Source organism: Mustelus asterias, chromosome 1 (genome assembly GCF_964213995.1).
Source record: "Mustelus asterias chromosome 1, sMusAst1.hap1.1, whole genome shotgun sequence".
Classification (NCBI taxonomy): Eukaryota; Metazoa; Chordata; class Chondrichthyes; order Carcharhiniformes; family Triakidae; genus Mustelus; species Mustelus asterias.
This window is the reverse complement of record NC_135801.1, coordinates 104846035-104868585: the sequence shown is the minus strand read 5'-3', so window position 1 is coordinate 104868585 and position 22551 is coordinate 104846035. Positions and strand designations below refer to the sequence as shown.

Here is a 22551-nt window from a genome sequence, read left to right as displayed (position 1 = left end):
GGCACAGACTGTCAATCGAAAGGAGAGCATTTAGATCTACTCGGCTCGGCTACTAACTGGATAAATTCTCTGTGCTGAAGCATGATCACAAAGTATACCTTTCAAGACCCACTGTTAAAAAGAAACAATCCTGTTTAAATGACAGCTCTGTTTTGAACAAGGAAGTTCTCCTGTAAATTAGCATGACCATTCCATCTGTATTAATGAAGCATCTGGGAAGTCCTGAATCAAAATGGATTTGACTCCAGGAGATATTGCTTCTTAACCAATCATTTGCAATGCCAATTCATACTCACCATTGAACCTGGTTCCATTGGGTCTTGTTTGCCAGGCAAATGGTCAAACATAAGCATTTTGAATGAGTTGAAACGCCAGAAGAGTTGGGTTTTCTGCCTATCAAACAAAAAGAGAAGGTCTTGAGCTTGAATCGTGAACTCATTCCATGCCTACATATAAAAGGACAACTCAAGTGGATTTAGCAGCTATGGAACCAAGCCAGTGCAGCTGACATGTAGCCTTCAAGAAGAAATGGGGAAGTACCAACCAATTTTGTCCACTTCCTGGAGGGCTGTACAATAGGTTCCCTCTCACAAACTGCAAAACACATTCCTGAGGAAAGAGCGACAGGCTGATGCCAATGAAGGCACATCGCAATTGCTCTTCATCGGTATAAAAGGAAAACAACCCAGCCAAATACAACACCCAAGAAAAGATGGGCCAGCTGCAGTGCGGCCTACCCCCACCATATGCCTGCCTGTGTCTGCCCCACCCCTCAAATCTCTTGAGAATATGCCTGATTTTAAAGCTGTGTAAATGAATGGGCTTTGAGTGAGTCAAAATCAGACCTAATAAATATTTCTGTGAAAGCTGCTGTTGGAATAGTCACTTTTGCAATTTTGTGAAAAGGTTAAATTTAAAAACGGTTTCTATCTGAATCATAAACTAAATGTTTGCCAAGTTTTCAGTTGCGGTACATTCTGTTTACAATGCTTGCTCCTTTCATAAGTATAAAAATATTTATATGAAAATTGCTTAAAGTGTTATATTCAAGCGTTTTTGTGAGACAATGTGACCCAATATAACAGAAAAAGACTTAAGGTAAGTACATGGTTCATTGCAAATTAAAAGCTGCACTTCATTTATTAACACCATTTTATCATCCATGGACTAATCCATGAACACACATTTAAAAAAAAGGATGTACCAAAAATACACCACAGAATGGGAAGTACAAGTCCTTTGGGAATTTTCAATGAAGTGACAAAGGGATTTTTTCTGCACTGCAGCACAAAACAATATGAAGAAAATCTGGCTTCATTCAACCCATATCCCAAGCACTTTCCACATATTTACAAACACATGGGGCAATAATTGCAAACATGTGAAACTGCAGAATGAGTGACTTGTGCCAGATACTATTATGATACAAGTTATGCATGGGCTGTAATGGATCTTCCCCCTTCCCAAATAAACACTCTATTTTCTCAGTTTTACATCGAGATAGTGCTAATTTAAAAAAAAGAGTTCTGCTTTTTTTCAAAACTGCTGAAGATGCATGTCTTCCTTATTTCAAAATTCAGATCAAAGGCTGTAAATAATGTTTTTCCCCTTTTTCGCACACAGCACAGTAATATAGGCAGACAGCTAATGTGCAGCCATCATGGAGTTACAGCAAACCTACAAAAAATAACTCTCGAATTTGTGTTTCTTCACTATTGGGAACACACGGGTGAAGATGGGCACTCAAGTCAGGAGTTCCCACAGGATTCCTCAAGCGGAAAGGAAATATTTGCCAAAGTTACCCTTCCAGTTATGTTCTAACATCTAAATTGTTATTCGAGTTTTGAATAAATATTTGTCCTGTCACTGCTTAACGTAACTGGGTGAACCAAAATGTAGGAAATTGGAAATCCCAGTGAAATCGACAATGTGTTAATGGATGGAACTTTCAGCTCCCACTATTCAGATAGCTGCCACTTCACACTGGCAACTAACTCACTTAAAATTGACTGAAACTCACACGGCTGAGTTGCCATTCACTTCTACAACCCCCCCAACCACCCCCCTCCCCACCTGCGTTATTCCCACCAGAGTTAAAATCAAGGTTTGAGAGATAAATTCCCAGATGAAAAGTAGACTATTGTATTAGTTCGAGGCACAGTTAGTAAAATATTTTAAGACTATTATCTTAATTTTTGACCAATCAACCCAAATGATGCAGCACCCATTTTAATTTAAAAACATAGTTTATGCTATTTCAGTGCCTCCCCTTCCCTTTCTCTTTGTATCTTCCCAAGTAGCACAATAGTCCCCAGCCATGAGAACTGAGGGGCTCCTCTCCCTTTGTTTGCAACTGGCACTGAGGGGCAGCAGTAAGCTGTCCACTAGTTTACCAGACAGTGTAATTTTACACAAACGAACACACCAAAGGGTGTATCATTCACCATCATTTGTTTAGTGACGATGGATGGCCTTACCAACAATTGAGAACAACTTGTTACCTGAATAACTATGGGAAGGGTGTGCTGGCCTTTGTTAAAAATTGCATGTGTCATGGTAAAAGCGTGGTGTGACTGGTCTTCTCACCCACCCAAGCTCGGGGGAGGAATTACACTCTCCAGAATAGAAATGATAATCTTTTAAGGGCAATAACAAAGCATCTTTAATCATCACCCACCCCAAAGGAGAAAGCAGCAAATATGATCCCTTGGTAGAATCCGACTAACACGGTTGCCTGATGTGCCTGTTACAGCTTAATTATGTTGGAAGCATTTAATTCTAAATCAAAGAATTTCAAGAAAAACAAATCAGATCGAAAAAAAAGGAAAGAACTTGCATTTATATTGTGCCATTCACAATCATGGGTTGTCCCAAAGCACTTTACAGCCAATAATGTACTTTTTGAAGTGTGGTCATTGTTGTAAAGTAGGAAATGCAAAAACCACTGTCCGCATAGCAAGATCCCACAAACAGCAATTTGATAACGATCAGATATTTTGTTTTTATGTTGGTCAGAACATGGGGAGAACTCTCCTGCATGCAGCATATGAACAACACCTATTCTGAGAAAGGCAAGTGATAACAGATAAACTATGCTTCATTCAGTGAATGATTCACCAGCAGGGCTCACTTGTGTTATAACGCAGCTATTGATGACTTTGGTGACTTTGGTGACAGTTCAGGAGCAGCAGAGATTCAATCCAATGCTTTTGATTTTGATTTATTATTGTCACTGTATACTAATACATGTGACAAGTATTGTTTCTTGGGTGCTATACAGACAAAGCATACCATACATAGGGAAGGAAAGGAGAGAATGCAGAATGTAGTGTTACAGTCATAGCTAGGATGTAGAGAAAGATCAACTTAATACGAGGTAGATCCATTCAAAAGTCTGATGACAGCAGAGTCGGTTGGTACGTATCCTCAGACTTTTGTATCTTTTTCCCGACGGAAGAAGGTGGAAGAGAGAATGTCCGGGGTCCGTGGGGTTTTTAATTATGTTGGCTGCCTTTCCGAGGCAGCAGGAAGTGTAGACAGTGTTAATGAGCGTGAGGCTGGTTTGAATGATGGACTGGGCTTCATTCACGACTCTTTGTAATTTCTTGCGGTGTTGGACAGAGCAGGAGCCACACCAAGCTGTGATATACAACCAGAAAGAATGCTTTCTATGGTGCATCTGTAGACATTGGTGAGAGTCATAGCGGACATACATAGAACATAGAACATAGAACATAGAAGGTCACAGCACAAACAGGCCCTTCGGCCCACAAGTTGCGCCGATCACATCCCCACCTCTAGGCCTATCTATAGCCCTCAATCCCATTAAATCCCATGTACTCATCCAGAAGTCTCTTAAAAGACCCCAACGAGTTTGCCTCCACCACCACCGACGTCAGCCGATTCCACTCACCCACCACCCTCTGAGTGAAAAACTTACCCCTGACATCCCCCCTGTACCTACCCCCCAGCACCTTAAACCTGTGTCCTCTCGTAGCAACCATTTCAGCCCTTGGAAATAGCCTCTGAGAGTCCACCCTATCCAGACCCCTCAACATCTTGTAAACCTCTATCAGGTCACCTCTCATCCTTCGTCTCTCCAGGGAGAAGAGACCAAGCTCCCTCAACCTATCCTCATAAGGCATGCCCCCCAATCCAGGCAACATCCTTGTAAATCTCCTCTGCACCCTTTCAATGGCTTCAACATCTTTCCTGTAATGAGGTGACCAGAACTGCGCGCAGTACTCCAAGTGGGGTCTAACCAGGGTCCTATAAAGCTGCAGCATTATCTCCCGACTCCTAAACTCAATCCCTCGATTAATGAAGGCTAGTACGCCATACGCCTTCTTGACCGCATCCTCCACCTGCGAGGCCGATTTAAGAGTCCTATGGACCCGGACCCCAAGGTCCTTCTGATCCTCTACACTGCTAAGAATGGTACCCTTCATTTTATACTGCTGCTCCATCCCATTGGATCTGCCAAAATGGATCACTACACACTTATCCGGGTTGAAGTCCATCTGCCACTTCTCCGCCCAGTCTTGCATTCTATCTATGTCTCGCTGCAACTTCTGACATCCCTCCAAACTATCCACAACACCACCTACCTTGGTGTCGTCAGCAAACTTACCAACCCATCCCTCCACTTCCTCATCCAGGTCATTTATGAAAATGACAAACAGCAAGGGTCCCAGAACAGATCCCTGGGGCACTCCACTGGTCACTGACCTCCATGCAGAGAAAGACCCCTCCACAGCCACTCTCTGCCTTCTGCAGGCAAGCCAGTTCTGGATCCACAAGGCAACAGCCCCTTGGATCCCATGCCCTCTCACTTTCTCAAGAAGTCTTGCATGGGGGACCTTATCGAACGCTTTGCTGAAGTCCATATAGACCACATCCACCGCTCTTCCTTCGTCAATGTGCTTGGTCACATTTTCAAAGAACTCAACCAGGCTCGTAAGGCACGACCTGCCCCTGACAAAGCCGTGCTGACTACTTTTGATCATACTAAACTTCTCTAGATGATCATAAATCCTGTCTCTCAGGATCCTCTCCATCAACTTACCAACCACTGAGGTTAGACTCACCGGTCGGTAATTTCCCGGGCTGTCCCTGTTCCCTTTCTTGAATATAGGGACCACATCCGCAATCCTCCAATCCTCCGGAACCTCTCCCGTCTCCATCGACGATGCAAAGATCATCGCCAAAGGCTCCGCAATCTCCTCCCTCGCCTCCCACAGTAACCTGGGGTACATCCCATCCGGTCCCGGCGACTTACCAACCTTGATGCCATTCAATAGTTCCAACACATCCTCTTTCTTTATGTCCACATGCTCGATCCTTTCTGTCCTCCGCAATCCAGCAGTACAACCACCCAGATCCCTTTCCACCGTGAATACCGAGGTAAAGTATTCATTAAGCACCTCCGCCATTTCTAACGGTTCCGCACAAACTTTTCCCCCTTCACCTTTTAAGGGTCCTATGCCTTCACATCTCATCCTTTTACTCTTGACATATTTGTAGAAAGCCTTGGGATTCTCCTTAATCTTACCCGCCAAGGTCTTCTCATGACCCCTTCTCGCTCTCCTAATTTCCTTCTTAAGCTCCTTCCTACATCGCGTATACTCCTCTAAATCCTTAACACCTCCTAGCTCTCTGAACCTTCTGTACGCCTCTCTTTTCTTATTTACCAGGTTCATCACAACCTTCGTGCACCACGGTTCCCGTACCCTACCAACACCCCCCTGTCTCATCGGAACGTTGTCATGCAGAGCTCCAGACAAACATTCCTTGAAAATCCTCCACTTTCCTTCGGTACTTTTCCCCAAGAATGCCTCCTTCCAATTTACCCGTCTAATTTCCTCCCTGATGACACTGTATTTCCCTTTACTCCAGAGAAACACTTTCCTAGCCTGCCTGACCCTATCTCTTTCCAATGCTATCGTGAAGGAGATAGAATTATGATCGCTATCCCCAAGATGTTCACCCACCGAGAGATCCTCCACCTGTCCAGGTTCATTAGCCAGCACCAGATCAAGAACAGCCTCTCCTCTAGTAGGCTTATCCACATACTGTGTCAGGAAACTCTCCTGGACACACCTAACAAACTCCTCTCCATCCAAACCCCTAGCCCTAGGGATATTCCAATCTATGTTTGGGAAATTAAAATCTCCCATCACGACAACTCTGTTATTCCTACATCTCTCCAGGATCTGTTTCCCCATCTGCTCCTCAACATCTCTGTTACTATTGGGCGGCCTATAGAAAACACCCAGCAAAGTTACCGACCCCTTCCTATTCCTAACCTCCACCCACAGAGATTCCGTAGTCAGTCCCTCCACGGCGTCCACCTTCTCTACAGCCGTGACACTATCCCTGATCAACAGTGCCACTCCCCCCCCTCTCTTGCCTCCCTCCCTGTCCTTCCTGAAACATCTAAAACCTGGCACCTGAAGCACCCAGTCCTGTCCCTGAGACATCCAAGTCTCCGTAATGGCCACCACATCACAATTCGAAGCAGCAATCCACGCTCCAAGCTCATCCACTTTATTCACTACACTCCTGGCATTAAAATAGACACATCTCAGACCTTCAGCCTGAGCACTTCCCTTCTCCCTCACTCGTCTAACCTCCCTCTTACCCTGTCTACATTCCTTATCTATTTGCGAGCTAACCTCCTCGCTCTCAGTCCCCTCATTTCGATTCCCTCCCCCCAACCTTTCTAGTTTAAAGTCTCACCAGTAGCCTTAGCCAACCTTCCCGCCAGGATATTGGTCCCCCTGGGATTCAAGTGCCACCCGTCTTTTTTAAACAGGTCACACCTGCCCCTAAAGAGGTCCCAATGATCCAAGTACCCAAATCCTTGTCCCTTGCTCCAGTCCCTCAGCCACGCATTAATTCTCCACCGATTCCTGTTCTCACTCTCCCGCGGCACAGGCAGCAATCCCGAGATTACTACCTTTGCATTCCTCTTTCTCAGCTGTCTACCCAACTCCCTATATTCTCTTTTCATGACCCCTTCCCTCTTCCTACCGATGTCAGCAGTACCTATATGCATCACGACCTTGGGCTCCTCTCCCTCCCCCTTCAGGATTTCTGGGACTCGACCAGAGACATCCCGGACCCCTGCACCAGGGAGGCAAACCACCATCCGAGAGTCCCGTCTGTGTCCGCAAAAACGCCTATCTGACCCTCTCACCGTAGAGTCCCCAATTAGCACTACCCTCCTTTCCTTACCCCTTTGCACTACTGGGCCAGGCTCAGCTCCAAATTTCCTTAGTCTTCTGAGAAAGTAGAGGCATTGGTGGGCTTTCTTAACGATAAGTGTCGGCATGGAGGGCCCAGGATAGGTTATTGGTGGTCTGGACACCTAAAAACCTGAAGCTTTTGACCAGTTCTACTTCATCCCATTGATGAAGACAGGGCCATGTCCTCCACTATACTTCCTGCAAGTCAATGACAATCTCCTTCGTTTTGTTGACATTGAGGGAGAGATTATTGTCACCTCACCAGTTCACCGCATTCCCTATCTCTTTCCTGTACTTCGTCTCGTCATTGTTTGAGATCTGACCCACTATGGTGGTGTCATCAGCAAACTTGAAAATCGAGTTGGAGGGGAATTTGGTCACACAGCCATAGGTGTATAAGGACTATATAGAGTCATAGAGGTTTACAGCATGGAAACAGGCCCTTCGGCCCAACTTGTCCATGCCGCCTTTTTTTAAAAAAAACCCCTAAGTTAATACCAATTGCTCACATTTGGCCCATATCCCTCTATACCCATCGTACCCATGTAACTATCTAAATGCTTTTTAAAAGATAAAATTGTACCCGCCTCTACTACTACCTCTGGCAGCTTGTTCCAGACACTCACCACCCTGTGTGTGAAAAAATTGCCCCTCTGGACACTTTTGTATCTCTCCCCTCTCACCTTAAACCTATGCCCTCTAGTTTTAGACTCCCTTACCTTTGGGAAAAGATATTGACTATCTACCTTGTCTATGCCCCTCATTATTTTATAGACCTCTATAAGATCACCCCTCAGCCTCCTACGCTCCAGAGAAAAAAGTCCCAGTCTATCCAGCCTCTCCTTATAACTCAATCCATCAAGTCCCAGTAGCATCCTAGTAAATCTTTTCTGCACTCTTTCGAGTTTAATAATATCCTTTCTATAATAGGGTGACCAGAATTGCACACAGTATTCCAAGTGTGGCCTTACCAATGTCTTGTAGAACTTCAACAAGACGTCCCAACTCCTGTATTCAATGTTCTGACCGATGAAACCAAGCATGCCGAATGCCTTCTTCACCACTCTGTCCACCTGTGACTCCACTTTCAAGGAGCTATGAACATGTACCCTTAGATCTCTTTGTTCTGTAACTCTCCCCAATGCCCTACCATTAAATGAGTAAGTCCTACCCAGGTTCAATCTACCAAAATGCATCACCTTGCATTTATCTAAATTAAATTCGTCAGCCCACTGGCCCAATTGATCAAGATCCCGTTGCAATTGGAGATAATTTTCTTCACTGTCCACCAATCTTGGTGTCATCTGCAAACTTACTAACCATGCCCCCTATATTCTCATCCAAATCATTAATATAAATGGCAAATAACAGTGGGCCCAGCACTGATCCCTGAGGCACACTGCTGGTCACAGCGGGGTCTGAGGACTCAGCCTTGTGGGGCACAGTGTTAAGGATGATCTACTGACTCTAAGCAGTCCCATAGGAGATCATCCGATTCCTCAGACCAATATTGCACGACTTTCCTTGACGGATTCTCCCGTTTCAGTTTTTGCTCGTCAGCCGGAAGCAGGAGCATAGCCTTTGTCTGATTTGCCAAAGTGTGGGTGGGCGATAGAGCAGTAGGCATTTTTGATATTTGTGTAGCAGTGGTGTAGGATGTTTGGGCCTCTGGTGGAACAGGAGACATGTTGGTGGTAACTTGGTAGTATGCTCTTGGCCTGATTGAAGTCCCCGGCCACGATGAACAAGGCGTCGGGATGTTTTGTCTCAAGGCTATTTGTGGTGGTGTATATTTCATTCAGCGCGGTCTTCACGTCCGCATAGAATGGGATGTAAATTGCTGTCAGGGTAACAGAGGTAAACTCTCACTGAAGGTAGTAGGGCAGCATTTTAGCGTCAGGTATTCTAGGTCCAGGGAACAGAAACTTGCCAGTGTTGCTCCATCTAGGCACCACGAGGTGTTGATTAGGAGGCAGGCCCTACCTCCCTTAGCTGTGCCCGAGGCCGCTGTACGGTCCATTCAGTGGATTGAGAAGCCCTCTGGTTGTAGGGCACAGTCTGGTGAAGCAGGAGTACAGTAAGAAGTCTCACAACACCAGGTTAAAGTCCAACAGGTTTATTTGGTAGCACAAGCTTTTGGAGTGTCCTCCTTCTCTCACCTGAAGAAGGAGTGACACTCCGAAAACTTGTGCTACCAAATAAACCTGTTGGACTTTAACCTGGTGTTGTGAGACTTCTTACTGTGCCCATCCCAGTCCAACGCCGGCAACTCCACAGCAGGAGTGAGCCATGTCTTCGTGAAACAGAGCACACAGCTCAGCATTTCACAGGGTTTTCTGCTCCCAGCAGTGCCGTCGATAGCAAATATTCTGGGCAGCACAATGGCACAGTGGTTAGCACTGCTGCCTCACAGTGGCAGGGATCTGGGTTCAATTCTGGCCTTGATTCACTGAGTGGAGTTTGCACATTCTCCCCGTGTCTGCGTGGGTTTCCTCTGGGTGCTCTGGTTTCCTCCCACAGTCCAAAGATATGCGGGTTAGGTGGATTGGCCATACTAAATTGCCCCTTAGTGTCAGAAGAACTAACAGGGTAAATACATGGGGTTATGGAGATAGGGCCTGGGTGGGATTGTTGTCGGTGCAGACTCGATGGGCCAGATGGCCTCCTTCTGCACTGTAGGGTTCTATAATCAACCAGCTAATCTTTCACCAACAGTGGACAGTCGACTGGTTGGCCTGAGAGAATATTTTCCACTTGCTGGCATCGGGGCCGAGGAGCAGAAGTGAAAGTGGCGACTGCAGTAACTTGTGCCAGATGACGTAAACCTGGTAAACTCCACAGCACTGCAGGCTGAGAATATTTCAGAACCACTTCTGCTTAAAGCAGTTCTGTAAAATATAGGAGCTTATAACAAACACCAAAGGAATCCTACACAACCTCAAAACCCCATTAAAGGACATTAGTTAATAAACAGCAAAAAGAATAATGGCAAAAAAAAGATAGGATCCATCATACACCAGCACAGAAACACATTTAACCAAACAGCTATAAAGTACACATCGATGTGAGGTAGTGTATACTCTTGCAAAGAGACATGAGCAGACCTTCAATAAATCCAAAGCAAAAGGGATTCAAATTGTGCTCTGGGATTTTGGTTTTAAAACAAAATAGGATAAAATGTTTGTATGAAGTTTCTCTGTCCATTATTTTAAGAATGGAATTAACTAATACAAAAAAAAGTTTGACACCTTTGTTAAATTAGCAGACAAATAAATGAGTTTTTCTATTTTGGTTTAATTTTCAGAGAACACAATTTCAATTTCCAAATTGTCCCCACACAGCAGCAATTCCAGATCTCAGACTGTTTGGACAGAAAGATGCTCTGAATCTGAACAATAGGAACTTTACCACACATGGATTCAAGCAAACAGCAGTTGGTATTTCCCCAGTACAAGATTTAAAATACATCCAACAGGTAATGACCCATTACCCCTTGATTAAAAGCCAGGGCCAGAAGGCATGTGCAAATTCACCATCTCAATATCCTTTCCCTTCCAAAGATATATGTTTTTTTTCAAATAGAGGATGTAGACACTAACTGAAAGGACTACTTTTGCCAAAACACAGAGTCAGTCTTTTTTGTGAAGGGCGTTTGCAGGCCTTTTGGGACGGATGGAATTCCCTTTGCTTCCCATGCACCAATTCCAGGAATCCATATCACACTCTCAACTAGTTTACAAAAATCCACAGCTTTTTCCGTGACTAACAGTTTGTATTGTCATAATCCCTTGTCTCCAAACCTAATCTCAAACAGTGATGCACATATAATACAATGCATCCCAGCAAATCAATACAAGAAAAGACTAGAACATAATCCAACTGAACAATCAATTATTTTTCATAGAGATTTTGCATCTCTTTTCTCCCACCAATTGAGAGGCAGCCATGTGCTTGGTGCACCCCCACGATTTTCCATCCATTAACCAGTTAACTTAATGGAAAGCATCCCAAAGTGTTCTTCTGGCAGGCAAAGATTCCATGCCAGGAGCACACATTTTGGAAATTTGTCCCCATAAAGTACAGACTATTTGACAAAGTCACTGTCAGATAAAAATTATAAAAAGGTGAGCTATTTATGATCCTATTTATAGGACTACAGAATTCTACAATACAGTGCAGGAGGAGGCCATTCAGCCCATTGAATCTGCACTGACTCTCTGAAAGAGCATCCAACCCGCCTTATTCCCATAATCCTGTGCATTTACCATGGGCCAATTCACGTAACCTGAACATCTTTGGAGTGTGGGAGGAAACCAGAGCATCCAGAGGAAACCCACGCAGACATGGGGACAATGTGCAAACTCCATACAATAACCCAAGGGCCGAATTGAATCAGGGTCCCTGGTGCTGAGAGGCAGCAATGCAAACCACTGTGCCACTCACTGAGATGCATTTGTGCAAATATTGCTCCTCGGTTTCCCTTGAGCCCCAATTCTTAGCAGCAAAGAGTTCATGACATACTCCAATAATGTGGAGCTGAATCTCTGCTCCATCTGTTCCTGATTCACTAAACCAGTCCATCCTATTAAATCGCCCAACATGACTCCTCCGCTCCCTGCTCTGAGGCATTACCAAGATGATATGTTTTGTGATGGCATTTCAATTAACTGAACAGAACATACCTTAAAGATCAACTCTTAAAAATTTAAATATAGGTTAGCCAATGTGACAAATGCTAACTAAAAATAATTTCCTTGAAATAAATAAGTATGCAATGCTTTCAACATATCACTGAATGAATAAATACCTTGCTTGGTGGAGCAGAGTTTAGGTCATTTTAATACACAGCCATATAAAACACAAATGTTTGTGGTTACTTGTGTGTGTCCTTTGTATAGATGGAGGGGCAAATCAGACATTCAGGAATTTTAATTTTTCTGTTGAAGGTTTGGGCAGGGAGACTAAAATGGCAATTATTTTGCATCAACACCTTTCAAAATATACTTTTACAAACCTGTTACCTATTGTACATATATTTACAGCAGTTTTGCTTGAGAAGTCACATTGCTTTTAAAGGTGAATTGGACACAATGATTTGTATGTAATTAAAGGCCAAATCTGTCTCTTCTGGTTGTGAAACACAAGATGAGCCATTTAACAACTCGCAAACTGCACCCATGAACGCTGAAGAAGGGGATTCCTAACCAGCTAATAAGATTCATAGGCAGAATGTAGTCTTTCAGGGAACAAGAGATCAGTAAGGAATTAAATGATTCTTAAGACAAGCGGATACAAACAGTTTACACATATGTGAATATAAGACAATCAAAACAAGTAGTTATGATTTCAAAACATATAATATTATAAAATATCAGCACATATGATATTTTAAAAGTTGTGTTAACTTTAGCCAAGCAAAGTTACCGAAAGGCAAGGTGGTAAATGTCAATAGTTTAAAGCCAAAGGTCTGGGAACTGGTTAGTCAGCAGTAGTCCTATCAGGAAGATTCCTATAAGGGAATGTATCTTGCAACATAATGAATAGATGCATTCACTGTCCAGACACAAAGATAGATATGCCCCTGAACGCAGGAATACATGTCTATTCAACTTTCAGTGAGCCGGTGGGAACATCCACTTTGATCTTACAGTAGCATTTGCCGTTACCAGGCAATGGGGAAATAGAGCCAAGAAAGGAGGCAACGTCTATATTAGTTGGACAAGTATGATATCTCCAGACTATTAAGTATATGGTTGGCTGAGGTACTTCACAGAGATTTGTATTGATGTATGATTACTACTTCAAATTGATTTTAAGCTAATGAAAGGTGGAATTATTGATAAGAAAAAAACTATAATTGATATGTATTTGATTATGTACTTCAGATCTTTCAGAGAGCTTCTGTCGCTCTATTCCCAGAGCTATTTAACCTTTTGGAAGTCTCCGGTCGGCTGTACGTTCGTTTGTTTGTTCTATGTCTCATTTGTAAAATAAATTTGCACAGAGATATTTGCCTTGCGAGTTTTGAATTGTCTTAGTTTAAAACACAATTGGCCACCTTCAAATATCCCCACAACAAACACTGTCCAATTTCACCCACCATTTTCGCAGGAGACGGGCTCTGGCTGTAATTGGGCAAGTGTGACTAGGTTCGGAGTTGGAACGTGTCCAAGGCAGAGGCGGCTCCCTCCTATCTTCTGCCAATACTAAACAGTGCAGCACCCACTAGATCAACTTGAGTATAGCCCATGCTACTTGTGGTGATCTGTGACCCTTGGGGTATTATGTATTTGTTTGCTGGCTGATCACATTGTTGCCCCATTGAATATCTTTGCTCAGTTATTCACATATTTGTTGTTTTTTGCCAATGTTGACACTCTCCCCATCTTCTCACTTCCTTGCTGCTCCAGTCTTGTGATTCGTACCTCTGTTACTCTCCGACTTTTGAACAAACATCATCACAAAGCTCTGTTAGTCACCACAGCAACACATGTCACCTCACTCCAATTCAGACCCTCTCACACCCACAACAACCATCTTGAGGTATTCCACCCATACAGGATGTGCAACAAACATAAACACCCCCAGTCCTAATTCCAGAGGCACTAAAAGAAAGCAATACATTCTCCTCCATGTCCCTCATACCCTGACAACATTGGTGACCTGGACATGGTTTGCCACCCACTCACTAGCCATACGATATAAGCCACCAAACATATGCCAACCACAACCTTCCTCCCATATGGCCATCCATAGCGCAACACCATACCCTCAGGAGCTTTACATGAACTACACAACAAGGAAAGGCATCACACATTAATATGCCGACTCATATAGATTATTAGATTTTATTTCTGGATGGGCGACACTCAGAGCAGCTTGGAGTGCTGGGAAGGGGCAGTGCCATGGTTCTCTGAGCATGACCTGGAAATCCTCCTGTGCCAAGTGGAGGTTCACAAAGAATGTCCTGTCTTCCCGAGGGCTGGGGCAGACTCCCAGTTCACCAAAGCAGCCTGATTCAAGGTGAGGTGGTCAGTGTCTCAGGACTCTCTGAGGGAACTAGGATCCAGTGCTGTAAGCACTTTAGTGACCTTCTGTGCTGTGGTGAGGGGAGTGAGATGCTCCTCTAAATGGTGCAGTGGGCTTGCTGTATGCAGTATGGTGGGCCTCGTGTGTACAGTGTGGATGACACTGACTTTCAGGCAGCAACAAATATCCATGGTCAAGAGAAAACAATTCATGTTCACGTGAACGGAGGAAGTTTGTGAAGCGACATATGAGACACTTAGGAAGCATCTCCAAATACCGTGCCTTGATGAGTCTAAACTTTACCCTTTGCCTTCCAGGCGAAAAGGGTTCCACGACCTGAGGAAAATGGTGAGGACTGGGGATATGGGCTGCAAACCTAAAGGACATCAAACCTGCAGAACTGAGGGCAATGACCATCACAAGAATGCCAGCCATCGAACATGCAGGAGAGGAAGAGATCCTCCTGACAGTGTGCATGGCATTTTGTAGGCCTGGCAAATTTCTTCATGACTCGCCAAAGGACACATACATAGTGATAGATATAGGACAGATGTTAGAGATAGGTTCTTTACTCAGAGAGTAGTAAGGGCGTGGAATGCCCTGCCTGCAGCAGTAGTGGACTCGTCAACATTAAGAGCATTCAAATGGTTATTGGATAAACATATGGATGATATTGGAATAGTGTAGATTAGAGGGGCTTTAGATTGGTTTCACTGGTCGGCACAACATCGAGGGTCGAAGGGCCTGTACTGCGCTGTAATGTTCTATGTTCTATCTATTCGGTTTCCCAAATGCGTGGCTCCAATAATAAAGGTGCGTAATAAATGTGTCCCTCTTATATTGGGGAATCTTATGTCAGTGGGGCAGGATGTGTACTTTACACAGGGGGTATTTCCTATTCTAAGGTTGGGTCTTTCCGTCTTGGATTCTAGGCTTGGAACCTGGCTCGTAGACAGACTATTGATAGGCTCTGGTATCTGCTATTTAACACTTGTTCATTAGAACTACATCAAACATATTACAGAGTAGACATATGGCTCTTAGACATGATTCCAATCTCTCTCTCGACAGGCTAACACATGACTGACTAGTGTTAGCAGTACATCATCATCTATGACATACAATAGCATAACCCATCTGTTCACCGTTATACCACATTTCCGCCCCGCGAAGACGACATCCAAAAATGCCGTGGGTTTGGGAATGCAGAAGAAAATCAGATTTCCTCCAGAAAAATTCTAATGGGCCTTTTGCGAATCGAAATCAGCCAGGCAAAAATTTGGCCTAAGGTGCCTGTCCTCTGATCAACCCATCAGAATTTCTCACATTAGCCCAGTTTGCTATTTTCTCTCTTCAGTTTTCAAATGATTCAGAGGTTTTGAATCTACAGGTTTTTAAAAAAAATGTAGCTCCTTTAGCAAACTTTTTCTAAATCCAAAGGCTACAGTCCAGGTGGGCTTTACAACCACAAGGAATAGCCATGTTTATTCACAGCAATGACTCTGCCAGTAGGGCTGTAATATAAATGGGGGACTGTTAGTGTGTCTGGCACACAGAGTCCCATCTCAAAGAGGTGGTTTCTTCTACACCACAGGCAGCAAATATAAATCCCCACTGATGCTGATGTTGTGCGCTGTGGGACACATTTTGTTCTGGCAACAAACTTGGCTTAATTCTCAGCTTGCTGATACAGGTCAGCAGTGAGTTGCTGCTTTTTTTTTTTATGGACTGTACGCTGATATTAGAGAAGGGCCATAGACAGAACATTAAAAGTTTGGAACATTAATTATGAGCAACTGTGTTTTGAGGATTTTGCATAAAGAACCTGAGACAACTTATATGCTCTATTACTTGAAGGAGATAAATTGGCAGGACTTGCAGAAAAAGAAGTTGGCTGGGACTAATTGGATCGCTCCTTCGAAGAGCTGGCACGGGCACAGTGGACCGAATGGCCTCCTACTCTATTGTTCTATTCTCTGAGTCTGAACTCAAATACCGTACACGAGGTGATTTCAGCATTGCCCCCAGTGCACTGAAACCCGCATTCCAATAGAATGGAAGCTTTTAAGCATGTGCTGGTTAACATCGTGTAACTGCATCCAGTGTAATTAATATCACATTGTAAAAAATAAGGATGCAGAAAGCTTTTGGACAAGCCACTCTGAAAATCTCATGATTGTCATATAAACAACTGTAATCTGCAGAGGTGAAAATCATTTCAAGGAAGGTTTAAAAATATTTTTTATTGAAAAGTGCAATACAAAAGTAAATGAATTTGATCAATAATGTCAAGAGACCATTGATCGCATCTACTTACAATCCCAAGTTAAAACATCTTGTGGATATTGTACAGCGATCACCCAATTCCTTTCAACCAGTTACTTTTAGGATGTAGTCACCTCAACGCAAGACTTTGTAAAGGGTTTCTCCTAACTCAACAATGGTTATTTCTATCCAGTCACAGAGGCTGGCTACATGCATGTGTTCACAAAGCGAAGGCAAACGGTGCTTTTGCCAAACAGGAAGTTGGCTCCCATTCAATTGTTGCCAGTATGTTTTTGCACCACCAGTTAGTGTCGAAAGATCTCTACTGCATTTTCTAGCTCTGCGATAGGATCTTCCCAAACCCATTTCCTTGTGAAAATCAGTACCCTTTTAATATAATAGCTGCAGAAATTTCAGAAACCTTGGAATAGTTTTTAAAGTTTATTTATTATTGTCACAAGTAGATTTACATTAACACTGCAATGACGTTGCTGTGAAAATCCCCTAGTCGCCACATTCCAGCACCTGTTCGGGTACACTGAGGGAGAATTTAGCACGGCCAATGCAGCCAACCAGCACGCACTTCGGACTGTGGGAGGAAACCGGAACACCTGGAGCAAACCCACGCAGACACGGGGAGAACATGCAGACTCTGCACAGATAGTGACCCAAGCCAGGAATCGAATCTGGGTCCCTGGTGCTGTGAGGCAGCAGTGCTAACCATTGTGCCACCGTGCCGCCCAGTTTTAGGAGCATTTTAAATCCAGCAAAGGAGGACCAAGAAAGTGATAAAGGGAGAATAGGATATCAATGTAAACTAGCAAAAAACATAAAAATGGACCGTAAATAGATATGTAAAAAGGAAAAATTATCTAAGACAAACATGGGTCATTATAAGCAGAATTAGGAGAATTTATAATAGGGAGTAGAGAAATGGTACAGAAGGCAAATGATTAATTTGTGTCAAACTTCACTGAGGAAGATGCAATAAGTTTTCCAGAAGAAATCCAAAGGACTAGGGAGAATGAGGAAATGAAGGAAATTAGTATTAATAAGAAGGTCGTATTAGAGAAATTAATATGACTGAAGGTTGATAAGTCCCAAGGACCTGATATTCTACATCCCAGTGTTGAAAGAGATAGCTATTGGGTTGATGGATGCATTGATGATCATCTCCCAAAATGTTATAGATTCTGGGGCACTTCTTGCAGATTGGGAAGTAGCAAATGCCACCATACTATTTAAGATAGGAGGGAGCGAGGAAACAGGGAATTACTAACATTTAGCCTTACATCAGTAGCAGGGAAAAATGCTCAAGTCTATTCTAAAGGAAATGATAAATGGACACTAGGATAATAATGATTTGATTGGGCACAGTCGACATGGATTTATGAATAGAAATTATTTTTGACAAACTTAGAGTTTTTTGAGGATGTTACTAACAGAATTGATGAAGTGAAGGGTAATTTTTGAGTTGGCAGGCTGTGGCTAGTGGGGGATTGCAAGGACCAGTACTTGGGCCCCATCTGTTCACAATGATTTGGATCTGGGGGCCAAAAGTTTATGGATGACAAAAAGCTAGGTGGGAATGTGTGTTGTGAGGAAGATGTAAAGCAACTTGAAGGCGATTTGGACAGACTTAGTGAGTGTTTTAAGTTTAATTTTATTAGTGTTACAAGTACGCTTACATTAACACTGCAATTAAGATATTGTGAAAATACCCTAGTCGCCACACTCCAGCGCCTGTTCGGGTGCACTGAGGGAGAATTTAGCATGGCCAATGCACCTAACCAATATGTCTTTTGGATTGTGGGATGAAACTGGAGCATCCGGAGGAAATTCACACAGACACGGGGAGAATGTGCAGACTCCACACAGACAGACAATTACCCAGGCCAGGAATCGAACACGGGTCCCTGGCGCTGTGAGGCAGCAGTGCTAACCACTGTGCCACCCCGCCTCTGAATGGACAAGAACTCGGCAGATAGAAAATAATGTGGAAAAATGTGAGGTTATCCACTTTGGTAGAAGGAACAGGTGTGCAGAGCATTTCTTAAATAGTAAGAGATTAGAGAGTGTAGATGTACAAAGGGACCTGGGTGCCCTCGACAATAAGTCACTGAAATTGCAAATACAACAAGCAATTAGGAAGGCTAATGATCTGTTAGTCTTTATCACAAGGGGATACGAGTACAGGAATAGTGGAGTCTTGCTTCAATTCTAGAACCTTTGTTAGACCACACCTGGAGTAGTGTGTGCAGTTTTGGTCCCCTTACTGTGGGAAAGACATTACTGCCATGGCGAGTATGCAACAAAAGTAAAGAGGAAAGCCATTTAGGACTAGGTTTAGGAGGTTTTCTTACTCAGAGGGTTGTGAATCTTTGGAATTCTCTAGCCTGGACAGCTTAGGAAGCTCAGTCATTGAGTATATTTAAAGCAGAGATGAACAGATTTCAAAAACCAATAACGTAAAGGGAGATGGGGATAATGGGAGGAAAAGGCATTTTAACGATGATCAGCCATTATCGTATTGAATGGCAAAGCACTCTCGATGGGCTGAATGGCCTGTTTCTATGTTCCTAAGGCCTGTTGCCTCTGTAAAATAAATAATTTGCATTGCTTTTCATGAATTCAGAACATCCCAAAGTGTTTTACAGCGAATGAGGTACTTCTGAAGAGTAGTCAGTATTGTAACATTGCATCTACATTGTTGAATATCCAGGAGCCAATTTGTGCTCATCAAGCTCGCACAAAAAACAATTTTATAAACGATGAGATAGTGTGCTTTAGATGTTGATTGAGGGATAAATGCTGACCAGGACAACTCCCCTGTCCATCATGCCACTGTATCTTTTCATTGTCTGTCCTTGCTGGTCAATGCTTTGTTTTGCAATTACTCTGTGAAACAGGACCTGTGACATTGCAGCAGTCCCTCAGTGCTATGCTCAAGAACCAGCCGAGATTTTCTCAAATTTCTAGAGGGACTTGAACACAGAGGGCAAGATTCTCTGCTCTCCCAGAAGTGCGTTTCCCAGTGGTGGAAGGCAGCGTGCCGTCCACAGCATCGGGATTCTTTGATCCTGCCGCTTTCAATAGGATTTCTCACTGATGTCACCCCACGTCGCTGCGAAACTCCCGGGCAGGGATCTGCTGCTGGCAGGACCAGAGAATCCTGCAGGCGTGAACAGCCGGAGAATTCCGGCCACAATCTTCTGGCTTAGAGGCGAGAGCGCTACCCAAGTCATAATCATTCTAGAATTTTGACAGGTTTGTGATTGATGGTCCTTTGTGCACAGCATAGACAAAAATATTCATTATTCATCATTTCGGCTTTAGCCACTCACTCTCCCCAACTCCCCTCCCCACCCCCACCAAGGATCTTTGGGCTGATATACACCTGGGCCTCTTCTAAGCAGAGACCCTGAGGTAGGAGCAATGGTGAAATCATTCCAAGCTTATTTATGTACAATTATATCTAGACAAAAGCACTGCCCATTCCGCTCCCTATAAGAAACTGCAAGTAAGCCTGTTGCTACAGGCCTTTGACTCTTTTGTTCTGTTTTGTGCTACTAATAAACATTTACAATTTAAAATACGGGAGTCAGAATGATCTCGGCTTTCCATAATACACATTTGAACCATTTGTATGAATCAATAGTATCATTTGAACAAGAATAGGAGTGTCAAACTGGTTTGTGTACATCATGGTATTTCTCTACCCACCCCCCACCTACCCCAACACACCCCCTCACCCCAGTGAATGCACAAAGATGTTTGTATGAGGTAGGGCGGCTCAGGTGGGGCTGAAATGGTGACAATGGCTTTTTCACAGCAACTTCATTGCAGTGTTAATGTAAGCCTACTTGTGACACTAATAATTAAACTCAACTTAAATGGCTTCACAGTGAATAACATCTACACCTCGAACACCCTTCTGAATAGCCCCAATAAAAATTGTTCAATGGCACACGACTGCAGGCTTTTAATAGCAGCACACGTAATAGTTTAGCCCTTTATTTAAAATGGGATTTCTTTTATCTGACCACTCTTTCTTACTTTCTCTGTACAGTTAAAAGCACATTTAGTGATATATTTGCCTACCTGCACTGGTTTATGACAGCAATCCATGATAAACATATGTACGTAGAGATGACGCACAAGTTTCACCATGTTAAACATAAGGTTAAAAAAAGACAACTAAAATATTTGCTTAGGGTGGAGGGTTTTGCAGTTCTAATATGACCTACGTGTGGAATGATATTAGTCGAGCCAAAAACTAGGACAATATATACTCAAAACAAAAACTCTCAGTACATTAAAAAGCAAAAGGTATGTCTGAATTTAAACTGTTCTCAAATGCATCTGAACCAGCAAAGTAATTCAGAACAAAACTGAAGATTTATATAGTTCTAAGCTATATACAGAACCGCCACATAAACTTGTACAATTGATCCAGGACAGAAATACAGAGCACATTAATCCACATCAGTAAAAGAAAGATTCTGCTGAACTATCAACCTGAAACGTGGGCCCGATTTTAACCCATTCAAAACACATCCACTTTGCAGAGTTAAAATCAGGCATGCAGACTCGGTTTCCCTCTCCACAGATGCTGCCTGGCCTGCTGAGCATTTCCAGTATTTGCTGTTCTATTGTTAAAGAAAGGTTACTGGTTCAGTATAATCTTCCTCTAGAATTGGCCAACAATTGGGTTCCACAAGAATCGAGCTCCCACCTGAATTATTCGTCTGTCTTTTCCTGACACTGAAGGAATTCTGAATTTTCAGCTTTCTCTGCTTTCACTTCAGATTTCAGGTATTGGCTGATTCTTCTTATCCAAACAGATGAACGATGTATTGTATATTTTCATTTAACAGGAGGATAGAGCAGGATTAATTTTACATCCCGGCTTCTGCCAGAAATACAAAACTGCGTTGGGAGGTCACTTCACAGCAGTTTGCTCATGTTATTTTAAAGGGCCCTTATACCATACACCTAAAGCTCCATACACCCATACCGTACAAGCATACTGTACACCTAAAGCCTCTACACACATACCAGACACCTAAAAGCTCATACACCTAAGACACTGTACACCTATATGTACACCCATACCAATGTACACTTCTACAATACACCCAAAGCAGCGTACTCCCATACTGTACACCTAAAACACCATACAGCTATACTGTACACCTACAGTCTCATTTTGGTTCAACAATCAGCCAAATCCCATTTTTCACAGAGGCTTCTCAGCCTTTCATGAACATAGAACATAGAAACCCTACAGTGCAGAAGGAGGCCATTCGGCCCATCGAGTCTGCACCGACCACAATCCCACCCAGGCCCTACCCCCACATATTTTACCCGCTAATCCCTCTAACCTACGCATCCCAGGACTCTAAGGGACAATTTTTAACCTGGCCAATCAACCTAACCCGCACATCTTTGGACTGTGGGAGGAAACCGGAGCACCCGGAGGAAACCCACGCAGACACGAGGAGAATGTACAAACTCCACACAGACAGTGACCCGAGCCGGGAATCGAACCTGGGACCCTGGAGCTGTGAAGCAGCAGTGCTAACCACTGTGCTACCGTGCTATCGGTTAAGATCAAACCCTAGAACAGGTACAATGCCTTTTCTTGTCAGCTTGGATCTTGTATGTGTCTCTTGTAGGGACCATGAGTTGGATTTGAATGTGAATTGCGTTTTGGAGCAGACAAGAGATGGATTAAGGGGTCACCCTGTCCACTTGGCGCATTGACTTTGTAAATTTAAGAATGGAGTAAATCAAAAAAGAAAATTTTCACAGAGAGGCACTTTCCATAATGATATTTAATTTAGGCACCAGCATAGTTATGAACAATCTTTCACAATTTAGCTTTGGGCTACCATGAAACCTGCTGCAGGTTTGACTATAATTTTTAAAATATTCATTTTATAAATAATCATGCATGGGGGCATTGCTGGTGAAGTCAGAATTTAGTCCCCATCTCTAATCACCATTG

General features: G+C 43.3%; 1 protein-coding gene across 5 annotated transcripts in view; it reads right to left on the bottom strand.

Annotated features, from left to right (window-relative positions):
* LOC144495671 (Krueppel-like factor 3) overlaps nt 1–22551 on the bottom strand; it is a 92389-nt gene that overhangs the window by 43007 nt on the left and 26831 nt on the right. For all 5 annotated transcript variants that reach the window (XR_013498309.1, XM_078216000.1, XM_078215968.1 and 2 more), the window contains exon 3: nt 297–393. Coding sequence is in view for 4 of the 5 variants with exons in the window: in XM_078216000.1 (XP_078072126.1) it covers nt 297–353 (57 nt within the window). In the remaining variant the exon portion in view is untranslated. The remainder of the gene's footprint in view (nt 1–296; nt 394–22551) is intronic.